Source organism: Crocodylus porosus, unplaced genomic scaffold, assembly GCF_001723895.1.
Source record: "Crocodylus porosus isolate Cpor-Errol unplaced genomic scaffold, CroPor_comp1, whole genome shotgun sequence".
Lineage (NCBI taxonomy): Eukaryota > Metazoa > Chordata > Crocodylia > Crocodylidae > Crocodylus > Crocodylus porosus.
In genome coordinates this window covers 44,957,012-44,972,169 of record NW_017728910.1, presented here as the reverse complement: position 1 = coordinate 44,972,169, position 15,158 = coordinate 44,957,012, and the positions used below count along the sequence as shown (strand labels likewise).

Sequence of the window (15,158 nt, the reverse complement as noted above, 5' to 3'; positions counted from 1 at the left end):
ATTGCTGTTCACAACTAAAATCAGTGGCAGGGGAAAGAAGGTGCAGGTAGCAGTGGTATTCACTCCCTGGGTTCTAGAGCTATGTTGACAAGCTACCCTCTTGCTGCCTGGAGGTGTCTCCAGCCTGCATCAAGCCCCACAGTGTGGATCTGGCCCACAGGGTAAAATGAGTTGGACACCCCTGCATTAGGTAATTAACATAATTTCATAGTTTCTAGGGTCAGAAGGGACCTGAGTAGATCATCTAGTCCGACCCTCTGCCATGGCAGGAAAGAGTACTGGAGTCCAACGACCCCAGCAAGTTGTTCATCTAACCTCCTCTTAAACACGCCCAGGGTAGGGGCCAGCACCACTTCTCTTGGAAGCTGGTTCCAGACCCAAGCCGCCCTGACGGTGAAGTAGCGCCTCCTGATGTCTAGCCTAAATCTACCCTCTGCCAGCTTGTGACCGTTATTCCTGGTCACTCCTGGCGGTGCTCGGGGGAACAGGGACTTCCCTAGTCCCTGCTGATCCTCCCCTGACTAGTTTGTAACAGGCCACTAGATCCCCCCCTCAACTTTCTCTTGTGGAGGCTGAACAGGCTCAGGTCCTGTAGCCTCTCCTCATAAGGCTTGCCCTGCTGCCCCCTGATCATATGAGTGGCCCACCTCTGGACCCTCTCCATGTTGTCCACATCCCTCTTGAAGCGCAGCGCCCAGAACTGGACTCAGTACTCCAGCTGCGGCCTGACCAGTGTCGCATAGAGGGGGAGGATCACCTCCTTGGACCTGCTCGAGATGCATCTGTGGATGCATGACAAGGTACGGTTGGCCTTCCTGACTGCCCCCCTACATCCCCGAGCAACTGCAGTATAGTCATCCCTGGTGACCTGGTCCCCTCTTTTCCACTGGGTGTACGCCTCCCTTTTAGCTCGGAGACATTCCCGGATGCTTTTGTGAGCCATGGGGGCTTGTGTGCCCTCCTGCTTCCTTTGATCCTCGTTGGGATTACCTCTCTTTGGGCTTGAAGGATCGTCTCCTTGAGAAGTGACCACTCTCCTTGGACACCTGGCTCCCCTCCCCTCTGGGACCTCAGTGCATCCCTGACTAGTCTCCTTAGCTTGGTGAAGTTTGCCCTCCTGAAATCTAGGGTTGCTGACAGCCCTGAAAGGTAACCCCTGCCCCACATATCCTCTCCTACCCATATACAAGATCTGGAATGTCAAACACCTCATTTCCAGCCTAAGATCTAGGTAGCTGTTTAATCCATATTTTGCATCACACCAAGGATCTTGGCAACTCCTGATGACCCGCCTACCCTTCCCTTTCTTGCATGCTCCCCAAGTGCCTTCTCCATATCATTCCCTCCTCATTCCACGGAAGGACCTATCTGACCTTACCCGTCCCTGTCTGATGCTGAGGGATCTCGCACCAGACTCAGTTGATTTCTGTCCAGAACTGCTATTAACACAAAGGACAGTTTGCAGGGGAGTGCTCGCTGAGGTGGTCCCACATGTCCAAATGGCATTATTTTGCAGGTGAGGCCAGAATGACCATCTATAAAGCTGCAGTCTTGCCTCTGAATGTGCTCTGTGTAGTATAGCAACTTTTTTTTTTCCTCTCCTGCCTATCAGAAATGGTAATCAGCCTTTCTGTTCCTTGTGCTTCTGAAACACTTAGCTGGCCAGTATAACAGGGGCTTTCAACCTTTTTTAGTAAGTGCACCCCCAGCAGCTGGATGCAGAGCGGGGAGGGGGTGGCACATGGCTGGATGCAGGGAGCAGTGGCAGTGAGGGGTGGTAGATGGCAGCAGTGTAGGGGGCGCCACTGCCCTTTCCCTGCCTTGGCCCAGCTCCTGGGAGGCAGCCGTGTGGGTTGGTGGGTGGTGGTGCTTCGTCCCTGCCTGCCCACGCATACCCCCTAGGGCCTTCCCAAGTACCCCCAAGGGTACACGTACCCCCAGTTGACAACCTCTGCAGTAGGAAATTGCAAAGGAAAAGTGGTGAAATGTGTGGATTCTTTCCTGCCCAGCTAACTTTAACTGGTTTCAATGGCTCGTGATAGTTAGGCTACAGAGTTCAGTGGGCTCTGGCCAAAATGAACTTGGTGAAGTATAAGCTAAAGGGGAATCCTTGTACAGCTGCATGTAGCAACAAAGTGGAAGACCCACTTTCATGCCCGGAATCAGCTTTTCGAGTTTTGTCTGGGCTTTCCTGGGAGTTAGTGGGCAATAAGCTGGATGTGAGCCAACAGTGTCCTTCTTGTGAAGAAGGCTAATGGCATCCTGGGCTGCATCAGAAGGAACGTTACCTGCAGATTGAAGGAAGCAATTCTTCCCTTCTATTTGGCACTAGTGAGGACACACCTCAAGTTTTGATTCCCCCCCCGCACTACAGAAAGGATGTAGACAAATTGGAGAGTGTCCAGTGGAGAGTAGTGAAAATGTTTTGGGGGCTGAGGCACATGCCATGTGAGGAGAGGCTGAGGGAACTGGGCTTATTTAGTCTAGAGGAGAGAAGACTGAGGGGGGACTTAATAGCAGCCTTCACCTCCTTGGAGGGGTGGAGTTGGACTTTTCTCGGTGGTGGCGGATAACAGAACAAGGAGCAGTGGGCTCCTGTTGTAGCAAGGGAGGTTTAGTTTGGATGTTATGAAGAACTTTCTCACTAGGAGGGTGTTAAAGCCCTGGAACAGGTTACTTAGACAGTAGGTGGACTTTCCATCCTTGGAGGTTTTTGAGACCTGGCTAGAGACAGCCTTGACTGGGATGATCTAGTTGGGGCTGGTCCTGCTCTGAAAAGGGGTTGGACTAGATGTGACCTCCTGAAGTCCCTTCCAACCCTGATTGTTTATGATTTTCTTAATTGACCTTTAGTAAGGAAAACAATGTTGAAAAGCAGGTACTCTATTGAACACGTTAAGTGTCTTCTGCACAGTTTCCTTATTACAACCCGCATTCCCATTTTGCATGGGAGGAGCATTGATTCAGCCTGCATTGTCATCTCATCTCCCAGCCATGGGTAAGCCAGCCCCAGTCCCCAGCTCTGGACTGTGGGAAAGGGTTTAAACGTAGTAATTAACAGCCCTTATCACTTGCAGAGTGCTTTACCAATTCCAGGCCAGGACAGCTAATTGGATGGAGAGTTCTTGAGATAAGCCTTGCTATTTTCAGCCCTCCTTCCTTGGGGGTGTAGAAAATGGTTGGCTACATAAAATAATTAAAAGTACTAGGGTAAAGTTCTAATGTCTAATAATACTTTTTATGCCACTCACTCTTGAATGAAACCACCTGGCTCGAACAGCCTGACAAACTCCTTTCTGTCAGAGCGCACGTTTAACCTTCTCTTTAATCCCCACAGGGCCGGTGCAGGGAAGCAGCCCATTCCCTGGGGAGGAGACTTAACTGGTGGAGGCATTTGCAGAAAGAGACCTGAATTCTTAAATAATGGCAAATGCCCTTTGTTACACATGTGCAGTGCCTGCTCTAACGCAGCTTAACATTAAGCAAACATGCCCACAAGGGAATCGTTCTTCAGTCATAATTCACTAAAGTCCAAATGAAGCTGAGTTTCTTGGGTTGCTTCAACAGTAATATGACTTAAATTAATTCCTTCTAATAAACACCCAAACCTAGTAAAATGTCTGATTACTTGTGCAATTTGTAAGTATAGGCATACCTCGGAGATATTGCGCGTTCGGTTCCAGACCACCGCAATAAAGCGAGTCACATGAATTTTTTGGTTTCCCAGTGCATATAAAAGTTATGTTTACACTATATTGTAGTCTGTTAAGTGTGCGATAGCATTATGTCTAAAAAACCAATGTACATACCTTAATTAAAAAATACTTTATTGCTAAAAAAATGCGAAGTGAGCAAATGCTGTTGGAAAAATGGCGCCGATAGACTTGCTTGAGGCAGGGTTGCCACAGACCTTCAGTTGGTAAAAAACCGCAATATCTGCAAAGCGCAATAAAGCGAAGCGCAATAAAACGAGGTATGCCTGTACATAGGTCAGGTATCCAGGTTGTAGCCATATTGGTCTAGAGGAAAAAGCATTCAGTGTTCATGGTAGAGGGTGATATCTTTTATTAGACCAACAAGATTTTTGTGAAAAAATGTCTTTAATTGCAAGCTTTTAGTGCCTGATGAAAGGTGTTTGTGCCTGGAGAAAAGATTGTAAAAGTTCTCCTATGTAGAAATAAAAGTTCATTTCTGGGTAGAACTTTCATTTCTACCCAGGAGCACTTTTACAATCTCTTTTCTGATGCCTGACGAAGGGTGTTTGTGCCCGAAAGCTTGCAATTAAAGGTGTTTTTTTTTTTTTGCAAAAATCTTGTTGGTCTAATAAAAGAGATCACCTTCTACCATGAGCCCTTATTGTAAGTACATGAGCACTCTCTTTTTTACTTCAGTCAGACTACTTGCTGAAGGTTATATACATGCTTTAAGTGCTTTGCTGGACCAAGGACTCAAGGATTGTACTCTAGAACTATATTCATTCATGCAAACAAGTTCCGGCAGTCCTCTCATATTACCATATGCTATCAAATGCTCTCTGGTCTTGTGTTTGTTTTCCTTTTTCCTCTCGAGTACCAGTTGCCTTCTGACAATACATACCCTGTTAACTTATGCTGGTTTTTGAAATTGGTGAATTTAGTGAAAATGAGTTTCCATTGAATGTTTTGGGCTCTGTGCTGTTTTCCCAAGAAGTGCAAAAGTGCAAACCATGACCTTGCATCTAATTTTATTTTGGATCCTAGTTGGGCATGGCCAGTTACTAGAGGAAGGTATTAGCATGTACAGAACTTGAGATTTTCAAGTACACCAGGTGACTTAACTGTATGTTGCTTATGCAAGAATCCCTGTAAGGCAGGGGTTGGTGACCTTTTACTAACATGGGCTGCAGCTTGTGTCCTGGCTGGTACCCTGGGCCACTCTAGGATGGTGAGCAGAGGTTGCAGTGAGGAAGAGCACCCTTCCAAGTACGTTTGATCAGCCAGTTAGTGAATCAAACGCTGGAGATCAGTGCATGCTTAGTAAAATGTGGACTGGATCCAATCCCTTTGTGGGACAGATCCAGCTGGGAAGCCGTAAATTGTTGACCCCTGCTTTGAAGGTAGAAAACCCAAAATTTTAGCTTGGCACTGACTAGTAGATTTCTCAAGTTCTCCTGCTGGGTAGTTGGATGGAGAAGACCAGCAGGGTGCTGTGGTGATGAGCCTAATTTAATACCTTCATCCATGGTCTGGAACAAGAGATCATGTTAATGAGATCTGTGGCTGACAATTTAGAAGAGGTGATAAGGACAGAGCAGTAATAATCCAAGTTGGCAGAGAAGCTAGAGACATGAACAGAAAGTGAAGTGAAGTGCAGGTTAGTTTGGAAAACTGCAGTAAATCTCTGGAGATTGTGGAGTCCAGATGGTTCAGTCCTTGGAAATAAGTGATGCTGAAGCATGCTTGGCTTTAATTGACTGCCCTGCCTCAATATGCCAGAGTGGTGCATACAATCAGTGTTTTAGGGCCTGCCTACATGACCTGGGTTCTAACATCTCAGGGTGTGAAACTTGTTCTGCTGCCTTCTGAAAGAAGTGCATCCCTGTTGAATTTTGGGGCAGTCCAGGGAGACAGGCTTGGTGAGGTGTTGTCTATATGAATAATTGCTGTGCTGAGATGCCAGATGCTTCCTCCATGATGAGCTTCATCCCCTCTGCTCCCTCTGCAGTTTACCCAGACGGGCGAGTTTGTATCTCCATTCTTCATGCCCCTGGGGATGACCCTATGGGGTACGAGAGCAGCGCTGAACGGTGGAGCCCAGTGCAGAGTGTGGAGAAGATCCTCTTGTCAGTAGTCAGCATGTTGGCAGGTAAGGAGTGCTGCTGCATGTAGTAGGGATAGCACCTTTTAATTCCTTCTTTTGCTGAGTGGGCAAGCAAAGGTGTCCTAAGCCTTGCTGTACAGGAGCAAAAGCTCTTGGTGCCATAATAGTGGTCTGCCCCATTTTTAAGGTACTGGTATATGAAGCACTAACAATAACCAGACTTGATTAGCACCCTGTCTGGAGTCCTTGATTAGCACCCTGTCTGGGGCAATGGTGCCTCAGGCTTGCAAGAGGGTGAATTGTGCAGGGTTAGGGCTGGAAGAACTTTAAAGCCCTAGGTTTGGTAAGTAACTCACCTGTCTTTTTGTCTCTCATTTCAGAACCCAACGATGAAAGCGGAGCTAACGTAGATGCCTCCAAAATGTGGCGGGAAGACAGGGAACAGTTCAACAAAATTGCCAAGCAGATTGTGCAGAAGTCACTTGGACTTTAAACATGCACGCGCATGCACACATGAGAGACTGCAGTGTTTTGTATTTCTTCAGCTGACAGCAGTGCTCAGAGCTGGTACCAAAAAGGCAAATTTTTGCAAGATCATCGGCCTCACTTTTTTTCCTTAATCTCTTTTACCTCCTGTCCTTGTCCCCGTCCCCCTCTCGCCGCCCCTCCTAACTAAACTCAAGTATATAGGAAAGAGGTTTTATTAGAATAAAAAAGGAATTAGCCCTGTTGCAGAGGCTGTTCAACGCTACCTCACTCTGTAATGTCTCCAAGCTTTCAATGCAAAAGCATGAATTTCTTGAGCCGAATTGAATCATATGTAGCTTGCCACACTCTGTCCCTGAGTGTCTCATGAAGAACACAAGCAATTGTACATTTTTGATCAGTGAAGTAGGTTTGTATTTTCTCCTGAGTTTCAGTGATTCAGAACAAAGGTTAGTGAGAGCATACTAATGGTGGGGAGGTGGTCAGGGCATTCATCTCATAGGGATCTCACTCTGCCCAATCTGCTACCAGTAGCCCTTTGAGAAAAGAAGTGTGCTGTTTCTGAGGTCACCGGCTTCAAGAATTAAGTATGAATGTCTGTGTGACTAACATTTTACCCCTAAAATATTTGAAGAGCATGATTCATTTTTAAGCTCATGATATCATATGGAAAACCAGACACACCCTCTGTGTTAAAAGCCAGAGTTCAAGAAAGGTTAGAACTATAGGAGAGGCTATAAACCAAGAATGCAGTCGGGTTTTAATGTAGGTAGTGACTTTCATTTTTTCTCAGCCAAGGCCACTCAAATTCTAGGTAGTAATTATTATCTGTGGCTGGTGCTCCTGCATCTGGGTGTCTAGAAAAGCCTAGTGTTTTTGTATCTCACTGCTCGTCTAAATAGAGCTTTTGAATTGGCTTTCACTTAGAAGAAATCCTAAGGACTGTTGTATTGCTCCTGAGTTGTACTTCCAGTTTCAGTCAGAGGTACAAAACCAAACTCCTGACTCCCCTGAAACCTTGTGATCACTATGTCCTCTTTGGTACTACCATGTTGAAGCCTGAGGGGTAGATCTTTTATGTTTGGCAGGTCCTGTGAAAGTGTGCTCAGCTGGTCCTGCTGGTAAAGTGAAGCATTTCCATGATATTGTGAGATGTGAAATCCCGTTCTCCCACCAGTGGATATCAAAAACCTATCGACCCTGACCTGAATCTTTCCCTCCTGCTCAGATTATTTATCTTCAAGTGAATACATGAAATATGACCTTTTGACAGGAAATTAGAATAATCGTTAAATTATCAGGAGTTGCTGTTTCTTGATGCTTAACTTCTTTTGCATACTTAAGTCAGTATTGGCGGAGATCTGTATCCTCCTTTGTTAGGGCATGGAAAGAGGTATTTTGCTGAAGAATGCTCTACCAATCCATGCTTGTGTGCAGGGGTTGTGCAGGGCAATGGACTGCAAGGTCTGTTCAAATTTCTGATAAAGACATTCAGTCTTTTAAAGTGCGGGTTCAGTGCCCCTTGCGGTGCTCATATTTTACCTCTTGTCTAGGTCTGAAACTTCGCTAGGCACTGCATCAGCAATAATGTACACGTCTATTGGAATTGCATTTCCTTGATCCTAAGCAGGCTAAGTTTGGGTAGAGGTTTGTGTCTCTGAAAGAAAAGAACCAATAACTCAAATGGCTGAAATAACTACATGGGGGAGAAAGTTTTGCTGAAGTGAAATCGTGTGTATGTGTCTATATAAATGCCTATTATATATAAATGTCTATGTAATGCTGTCATCTTAGTGCCTGGTGGCTTGCAGTTCATATTGCATATGCATGTGCTGCATGTCACTGTTGTCATCTTTCTCTGTCATAGAAGGGAGTCTGGACTGGGATAATTTGTTGGGTTTACCATCACAATAGGGAATAGTACCTGTAAGAAGAAATCTAATTTTGGGGATAGGGAAATGATGGAATAGTATTGTACCTTCCTAGTATTTGAAACCATATGGAAAAATGTAGCTCTTATATGCAGAGTGGAGGCATTTTGTGCATTAGCTAGAGTACAGCTCATATGAGGTGCAATAGATGTTTACGGAGATAGCTTCATGAAGGAGGGTGCTACATGCCTGATTCCATGAGGATTGTGATCAATCAAGGAAGAGACCTGTCAGAACTAGTCTCTTTTTAAAAGCAAGGTATTTTTATTCGTGTATACTCAAATACTTGTTATCCTTACTTTACGGTGGAATTTAATCTGCATATTGAAAATAAAGTGATTTATATTTTCCCCTTTCATAAAAGTATAGAAAGATATTTCTTCAAGTTTCCTTTGTTCAGTGGTTCAGAGTACATCCAAGGTTAATATGCGCCAGACGTGGGAAGAAAGAAAGATGTGCATCTTCAGGTAAAGCCACAAGCGAGATCCGGAAAGCTGCAAAAAGATGTAGGAATTGCCAGAGTGAGTATGGCTCGAAGTAGGTCAAGCCCAGTGTTTTGTCACCAACAGCAATGAGCATCAGCTCCTTCAGAAGATCTAAGAATCCCACATTAGGCAGATGTGGGATAAGTGTGTCCCCATCTCTCCCCCCACTCCCCTCCAAAAGAAGGGCTTGGCTTTATCTCTGAGCTAGGGATCAAATCAGACCCTTCCCCATAAGATGTTATGTCATTCACAATTTTTGCCCGAATCTGTTGTTAAGACTCCAGAAAGAGCTATTAGGTGCTGAGGTCCCACTGCAAGTCAAGGGATTTGAACATCAGCTTCTATTTTGGGCTCCTAGAAATCTCCATCTTTCCCCCCGAACTTCTGCCATCTAAAAATGAAGCTAGACTTGCTAGTTGGCACAGAAAATGCTGCCGTTAAATAAACTTACTTTTTGAAGGCAGAGCAGAACTGCTAAATCAAAATAGTAAAATTTACTTAATTTAGTAGTAAAAATACATGATTTATCAACACAACAGCTTTTAGCGACCTTTTAAAATCTAAATGGAAGGTAAACTCTCAACAATTGGTTTGTAAGACTGGTTCTCCTTATTCAAAGTGATCTCACTTAGGGCTCCTTTACACTTGAAAGTCAGTCCAGAATAAAAGAGTACATGAATTTAAAGCACAGTAATGTAGGTAACTGTATGTGTGGAGACTCTATTTCTAGAATGAAAGCATCCACACATGGAGTTCTTTCCCTGAATAGGTATTCAAGTATTGCATGTCTTGACAAGACTTAATTGCATTTATTCACATTTCTATGTTTATGGTATGGCTAAAAATGACAAAGTATCATATCTACTTTGTGTAGGTAGACAATTTATTCTTCAAAACATTTAAACTTTATTAAAAAATTGAAACCAAACACTGTAGTCAGCATTTTCATGCTTTTCACTAGCTGAAAATAAAACTAGACCAGCAGCTTAGAAAATAACCTTAATATGGACTAGTTGCAAATAAAAAATAAAACTTGTTCTTTAAAATATCACAAATGAATCGAATACTCGACGCACTTCATCCTGAAAAATCAGGGCCTTGTACAAAGTGATTTCATGGAAGAGTAATTTGGCCATTACCAAAAATGCCTTGAATGTAATGCTGCAGCCTTTCTGTGCTAGCAATTTGATATCCCAGGGAGTTTTTTTAGGGTTTTGTAAAGTTGGTCATAGTTTATAAAGCTGTTGGGTGTTTCACTGGGAGGAGAAAGCTAAGAGTATTCATGTTAGCAAGTTCTGTGACACTAGCCCCTAGCAACATTTCTGATCTGTTTGCTTTTTTCCATAACCTTAAACAATTACAATAAAACAGTTCCTTGGGAGTATTAGAACTCAACAGGTGTCATACAGAGATACATGCATGTGAATAATTTTTTAATCTTTAATAATTTCCCTCTCTTGGATGGATTATGGTTAAACTGTTACAAAGCCTAGAGCAAGCTGTTGAAAAAGATGCTATCAGCCTCTCTCTTAAAAGTCTTTTCCGCCCTTCCCCTCTTTGGCAACAGAGCCAGAGTCAGAACACACACAGTGGGAAACGAGACATAAATTATTTGGGGCTTTTTTTGCAAATGTTTCTTTGAAAGCAGTAACTGCAGTAGTAAAAGAGTTGGAAGCAGCCACACTCAAGGGCAGAGCAGGCTCGGGGATTCTCACCAGCTCCTCTTGCTTGGACTGGTTCTGGTTTCTCAAACAGTGCTGTGAGTTGAAGGGAGAGGCCTATAAAATGAAGCAGGTTCATTAGCTGTAACCTCTTGCGTGAACAGGAGCTGCATCAGTTGTAAGATTTCCTCCCATTGTAAAAGACCCCAGTAAGGATGGAAACAAGGGTGGAAACGGATGTTGCCAAACTGAGGCAGATCAACTGTGATGAAACAACTCCTCAGGATACATCTCTCAAGCCGGGAAAGCCTGACGTTCCCCATTTAAGGAGATGCAACTGGGAGATCCCAGGGGTACCTCTCTGTAAGTGGAGAAACCTGGGCTTTCCCCATTTACTGAGATGTCCTGAGAGAGACAGGGTGTGTCTGTAAGAGGGGAGACCCAGGCAAGTGCTTTAGGGGCAGGCTTCAGGTATCCAATTCTGCCCAGAAATTCCTGGGGTGCACAGGACGGGGCCTCAAACCTCTACAGCACCTTTCCAGGGCAGCTGAAAAGTGCGGGCCAGTCTGGCTGTTGAGGCTGTTCTGCCACTGAGCAGACAGGCTTCCACTGCAATAGAGCGACACGATCACCTTTGTGGTGCCCACAAATTTTGGGCATTTGTGGCATAGCAAGGGTATGGATGTCTGTTTGCTTTGTCTTTGTACCTCCATAAAAATGTTAATGGCAGCACAAAGGTGAGGAATGACGATGCCTGTCTGTTTCCACCTAAGGAGCCTACATCACCCAAGAATTGGAAAGCAGAGAAGGTGACCTGGGTTTCTGGTTTTGGATGCCTTGGGCCTGAACTTTGGCACATACACAGGTGGCTTGAAGTGCTGCTCATGTTTGCGCCTTACTGAGCCCAGTGGAAGCTGCTGCCTCCTTTTTAAGGGCTTACTATTGATTCGATTTGAATCCAAGTGATTAAAAGATATGACTTCAATCGAGGCTCCCTACTGGCTGATTTTAAATAATTTGATCTTAATCTTTCTTTGCATCTTCACTTCTTAGTTATTTTGTCACAGGACAGTTGATTCTCTTTAGGAACCCACAGAACATGGATTTGCTGAATGTATTTTTATGCTAAATTTGGCACTTCTGTTTTTCTGAAACAGGAAAATATGGTCTGGCTACACACATTTAAACAGCGATACAGCTTGGCATAAACTTATTTTGGATTTTTAATGTTCACATTCTTATATTGGGAAGCAGTGAACGATGCATTCTTTACTGGATCATATCTTTTTCCATGGGAAAGAAGTATTGTGCTGTCTTTGGGATAGAAATTGACCCTCAATTTCAAAATGCGCAAAACCAGTGTTTTAATAATGTGTTTCACCTGAATAAAAATTACACTTTATGCAATCTGGATAAATAAGGACAAATGAGATCATCTGAACATGTTTTGTATTTAAAGCTGATTTATTAAGACAAGGACGAGTGATCTACAATTAATGGATCAAATCAATTCTTTCAAGGTCCCTTTCAGTGTTCTAGAACTAGTAGCTTTAGACTGGAAGAGGAAAATGAGCTTTCCTACTTTTTCAACACTCAGTTTCTCAGCTTTGAATGAACTTGTCACTGAACTGAACCAATAAAAGACATTCTCTGAAAGAGAGAGACATCATTTCTTTTGACAGTAGCAGCATGTTCTGCAGTTGACTTAACATGTCATCAAACAGATCTCAGCTGCTTAGGTAGAGACTTCCCCCTGTTCAGGGGTTTGACTTTTTACAGAAAGTCCGTAGTAAATATTTCTAATCTTAAACTATTTTAATGACATGCAGCAACATGGAGTTTTAACATAGGTTGTTGTGATTACAGATTTAAGTAAGCTTATTTTTAAAAGGAAAAAGTATTTAAATCAAGGACCAGATTTGAATTTAAAATCTGGTTTCAAGTAAGGTTCAATTTATTCCTTTGGTTTTAGGTGCTGGACAGGGTAGCTCTTTGCTGAATGATTGTAAAGGATGGGTCCTGACTTTGTTGCATCAGCCCCATAACCTGATGTTTTTTGAGAGACCTCCTCCTTGTTCACCTTTTTCAAGCGCAAATCTGTTCCCTCTGTGGATTGGGACTATTTTTTGTTAGGCATTTGTTTTAGGCACTGTACAGCCCAGTTTCAGTGATTCAAATGATATCTCATTTCAGCTGGATTGGCAGATGACCAGTCTAGTTTGCAAGTGGTCCTATCAAACAGCAAGGAAACACTCCTACCTCCTGCTATTAGGCCTTGGGCATTATGTGGCTCTGTTATTCTACAAAACTACTAATCTGAGGATCCTCTATAGCTTCTTACATGGGACTTGACCTCTAGGAGACTTGGGAAGGAAGACAAGTGAAAAGCCAGAACCTGGGGTGTTGAATGATGCAATTAGGAGAGCCTTCCTAGGCCATAGAGTCCAGCCCTGTATGATCACAGGCCACCAAGCAACAAACATCTGGAGCTGCAAAGCACCTGCATCCCATGGAAGAGGCCTGTGTCCTAGTGAAGCTGCTCAGCTGGGGTGTGAGAAGGAAGACCAGGATCACTATAGGTCTCTCCCCAGCTGGAGAGTGGAAGTGCATCTGAGCAGCTGTGGCTGGGAGGAAGAGGTCTGTCTGGGTTAGGATTAGGAGTGCAAGAAACATCAGATCATCTCTCTTCCTTGGAAGCCCTTGTCCTGCTGGGTGAGTAACTGATTTTGCACTGATGCCTGAAAGCTGGGAGGCAAAGGCACCCATCCCTTCCTGAGAACTGCTTAAAGCCAAGGGCGCTCTCCTTGCCAGCGGGGCCTCAAGTATGTGTGTATGTGGTGTCAGGATGTTAATTCTAACTAGCTTGAGTTATGAACTTGCCTACCTGCTCCTCGGCCTCTCCCCTGGCCCTTTCCTACTGGCTTTGCCGGACTGAGATCACTCGTTAGGATCTCATCAATGCCATCATTGCCCCATCCTAGGGGGATGTTGGGCCAGGTGAAGGGAGACTGACAGTAACACCCTTCCTCTCCCCTGCCCTGTTTTACTAATCCTAGCATGAAGCCCTCCCCAGGGTGCATACTCTCCACCTGGCTTCTGTGTCCTCATCCCAGTTTTCTTGTCCTGCTTTTCCTTGCCAGCAACCCCAGAGATACTGGGGGCTCCCTGCCTGCTTCTCCTCACTCCCAGCTGCTGTGTTTTTGGAAAGAATATGACATCTGCTTTCTTTTTACTGCCTCTTGTATAGCCCCTCGCACAGTGGACACCTGGCTTGTGGCTGGGGTTCTCAGGCTTTACTGCAGGGGGCACATCTGGGAGCTTTATAAAGAATGGCCTTGCACTGAGAACATTGAAGAAGCCGATGCAGTTACACAGTTAAATAATGCAACAACTTTGGGACTGTTGTCATCTGGTCACTGATGTTCCACAGAGCAGTAACCAGTCTCAACCATGAAGAGCGACTCCATGCTTGCTCTCATGATGCTCTGTATGCATGCCCATTTCCTACCTGTTCTGAAATAGGCCTTTGCTGTCCTTCAAGTGAGCTAGCTGTATGCATCAGATGTCTGTGTGAGTGTGATTTAAGCATGGCAATCCAGAACTGGAGCTGTACTCTCTAGTTAGGTGGGCATCAAGGCTGGGGCCCATGGAAGTAAAGTTGGAAGCACATGATTTTGGCATGTGAGCATGCTCTTCTGAAGTTCTGCTCTGTTTTCTCTCCTTTTCAAATCTGCCTGGCTGTTCTGCTCCTATAAAAGCAGATTATTACATGAAAAGGAAGTGCTTCCTTGGATTTTGGCTTTCTATTTACACATTTGTGAATAGAGCCCAATATTCTTCTAGGTCAATGGTTTTCAAGCTTTTTAACTCAATGGCCCTTACTCTTAGATGCAAGAGTCCCTCATAAAATGCTAGCTCTGAGCTTTCACTCAATTTTTGAGTATAGAAAAATACCAGAGTAATTTTCTGAAAGACCATAGAAAGACCACAGCAGGTCAGAGTGTTTTTTGCCACTATGAATTCCTATTAGAAATCTCCTGAGTTTTGTCTTTCCTGCTTAGTGCAGGGGGACCAGACCCGATGAACTTGTGAGGTCCCTCTATGAATCTTTGTGATATTGTGTTTGTGCACCTAACAGTGCTAGTATTGCAAACCCTCCCTCAGCATCCTAAAAAGCATATTGCTGAACCCTGGTTGCGAATCACTGCTGTAAGCATTTGCCATTGCAAATTATTCATGAAATATTGGCATCTTTTTCCATGTGTGAATAGTTCACAAGTAGTTCATTGTAAATGCAGGATGCCTGGCTCTAGATAATCCCCATTACACTCACATGCCTGCCTGAAGTTGTCTTGAAACACATACATTATTTATGCCTCCCTTGAGGACCTTCTACTTTCCAGCCCACAAGGTCCTTGGCATCAGTAAGCATGAAGCAGGCCCACAGTGTTCATACTTAACAATCCCTACTTATGTAAGTTATACGCTTTTTAAAAAGGCTCAGTTAGGCTCCGGAGCGGTGAGAGACGCGCGGGTGAAGCCGGCTGTGCCCCTGCTCCCCCGAAGCCCCCCAGACACCCTCTCAGCAGCCGCGGAGCCCCCTGCCGACCCCCAGCACTGCCGGAGGTAAGCGGGCTCGTGGTGGGAAGTGGTTAACTCCTCGCTCCCTGGGAGGAGGCCGCTGCCTGGTGCCGGGCTGGGTCAAGCCCGGCCAAACTGGCCAGTTGTGGCCTTGGCTCCACCACGATCCGCTGGCTGGGAAACTGGCTCCGTTGTCGGACCCAGAGGGTTGTAAT

The 15,158-nt window shown here is 44.7% G+C and overlaps 1 protein-coding gene across 1 annotated transcript in view; it reads left to right on the top strand.

The window, feature by feature from the left end:
* Nucleotides 1–8,584, top strand: part of UBE2G2 (ubiquitin conjugating enzyme E2 G2) — a 33,348-nt gene extending 24,764 nt beyond the window's left edge. The window contains exons 5-6 of the mRNA XM_019533112.1: nt 5,704–5,844; nt 6,180–8,584. Of these exons, the coding sequence (XP_019388657.1) occupies nt 5,704–5,844; nt 6,180–6,292 (254 nt within the window). The 3' untranslated portion in view covers nt 6,293–8,584. The remainder of the gene's footprint in view (nt 1–5,703; nt 5,845–6,179) is intronic.
* The last annotated feature ends 6,574 nt before the right edge of the window (nt 8,585–15,158 follow it).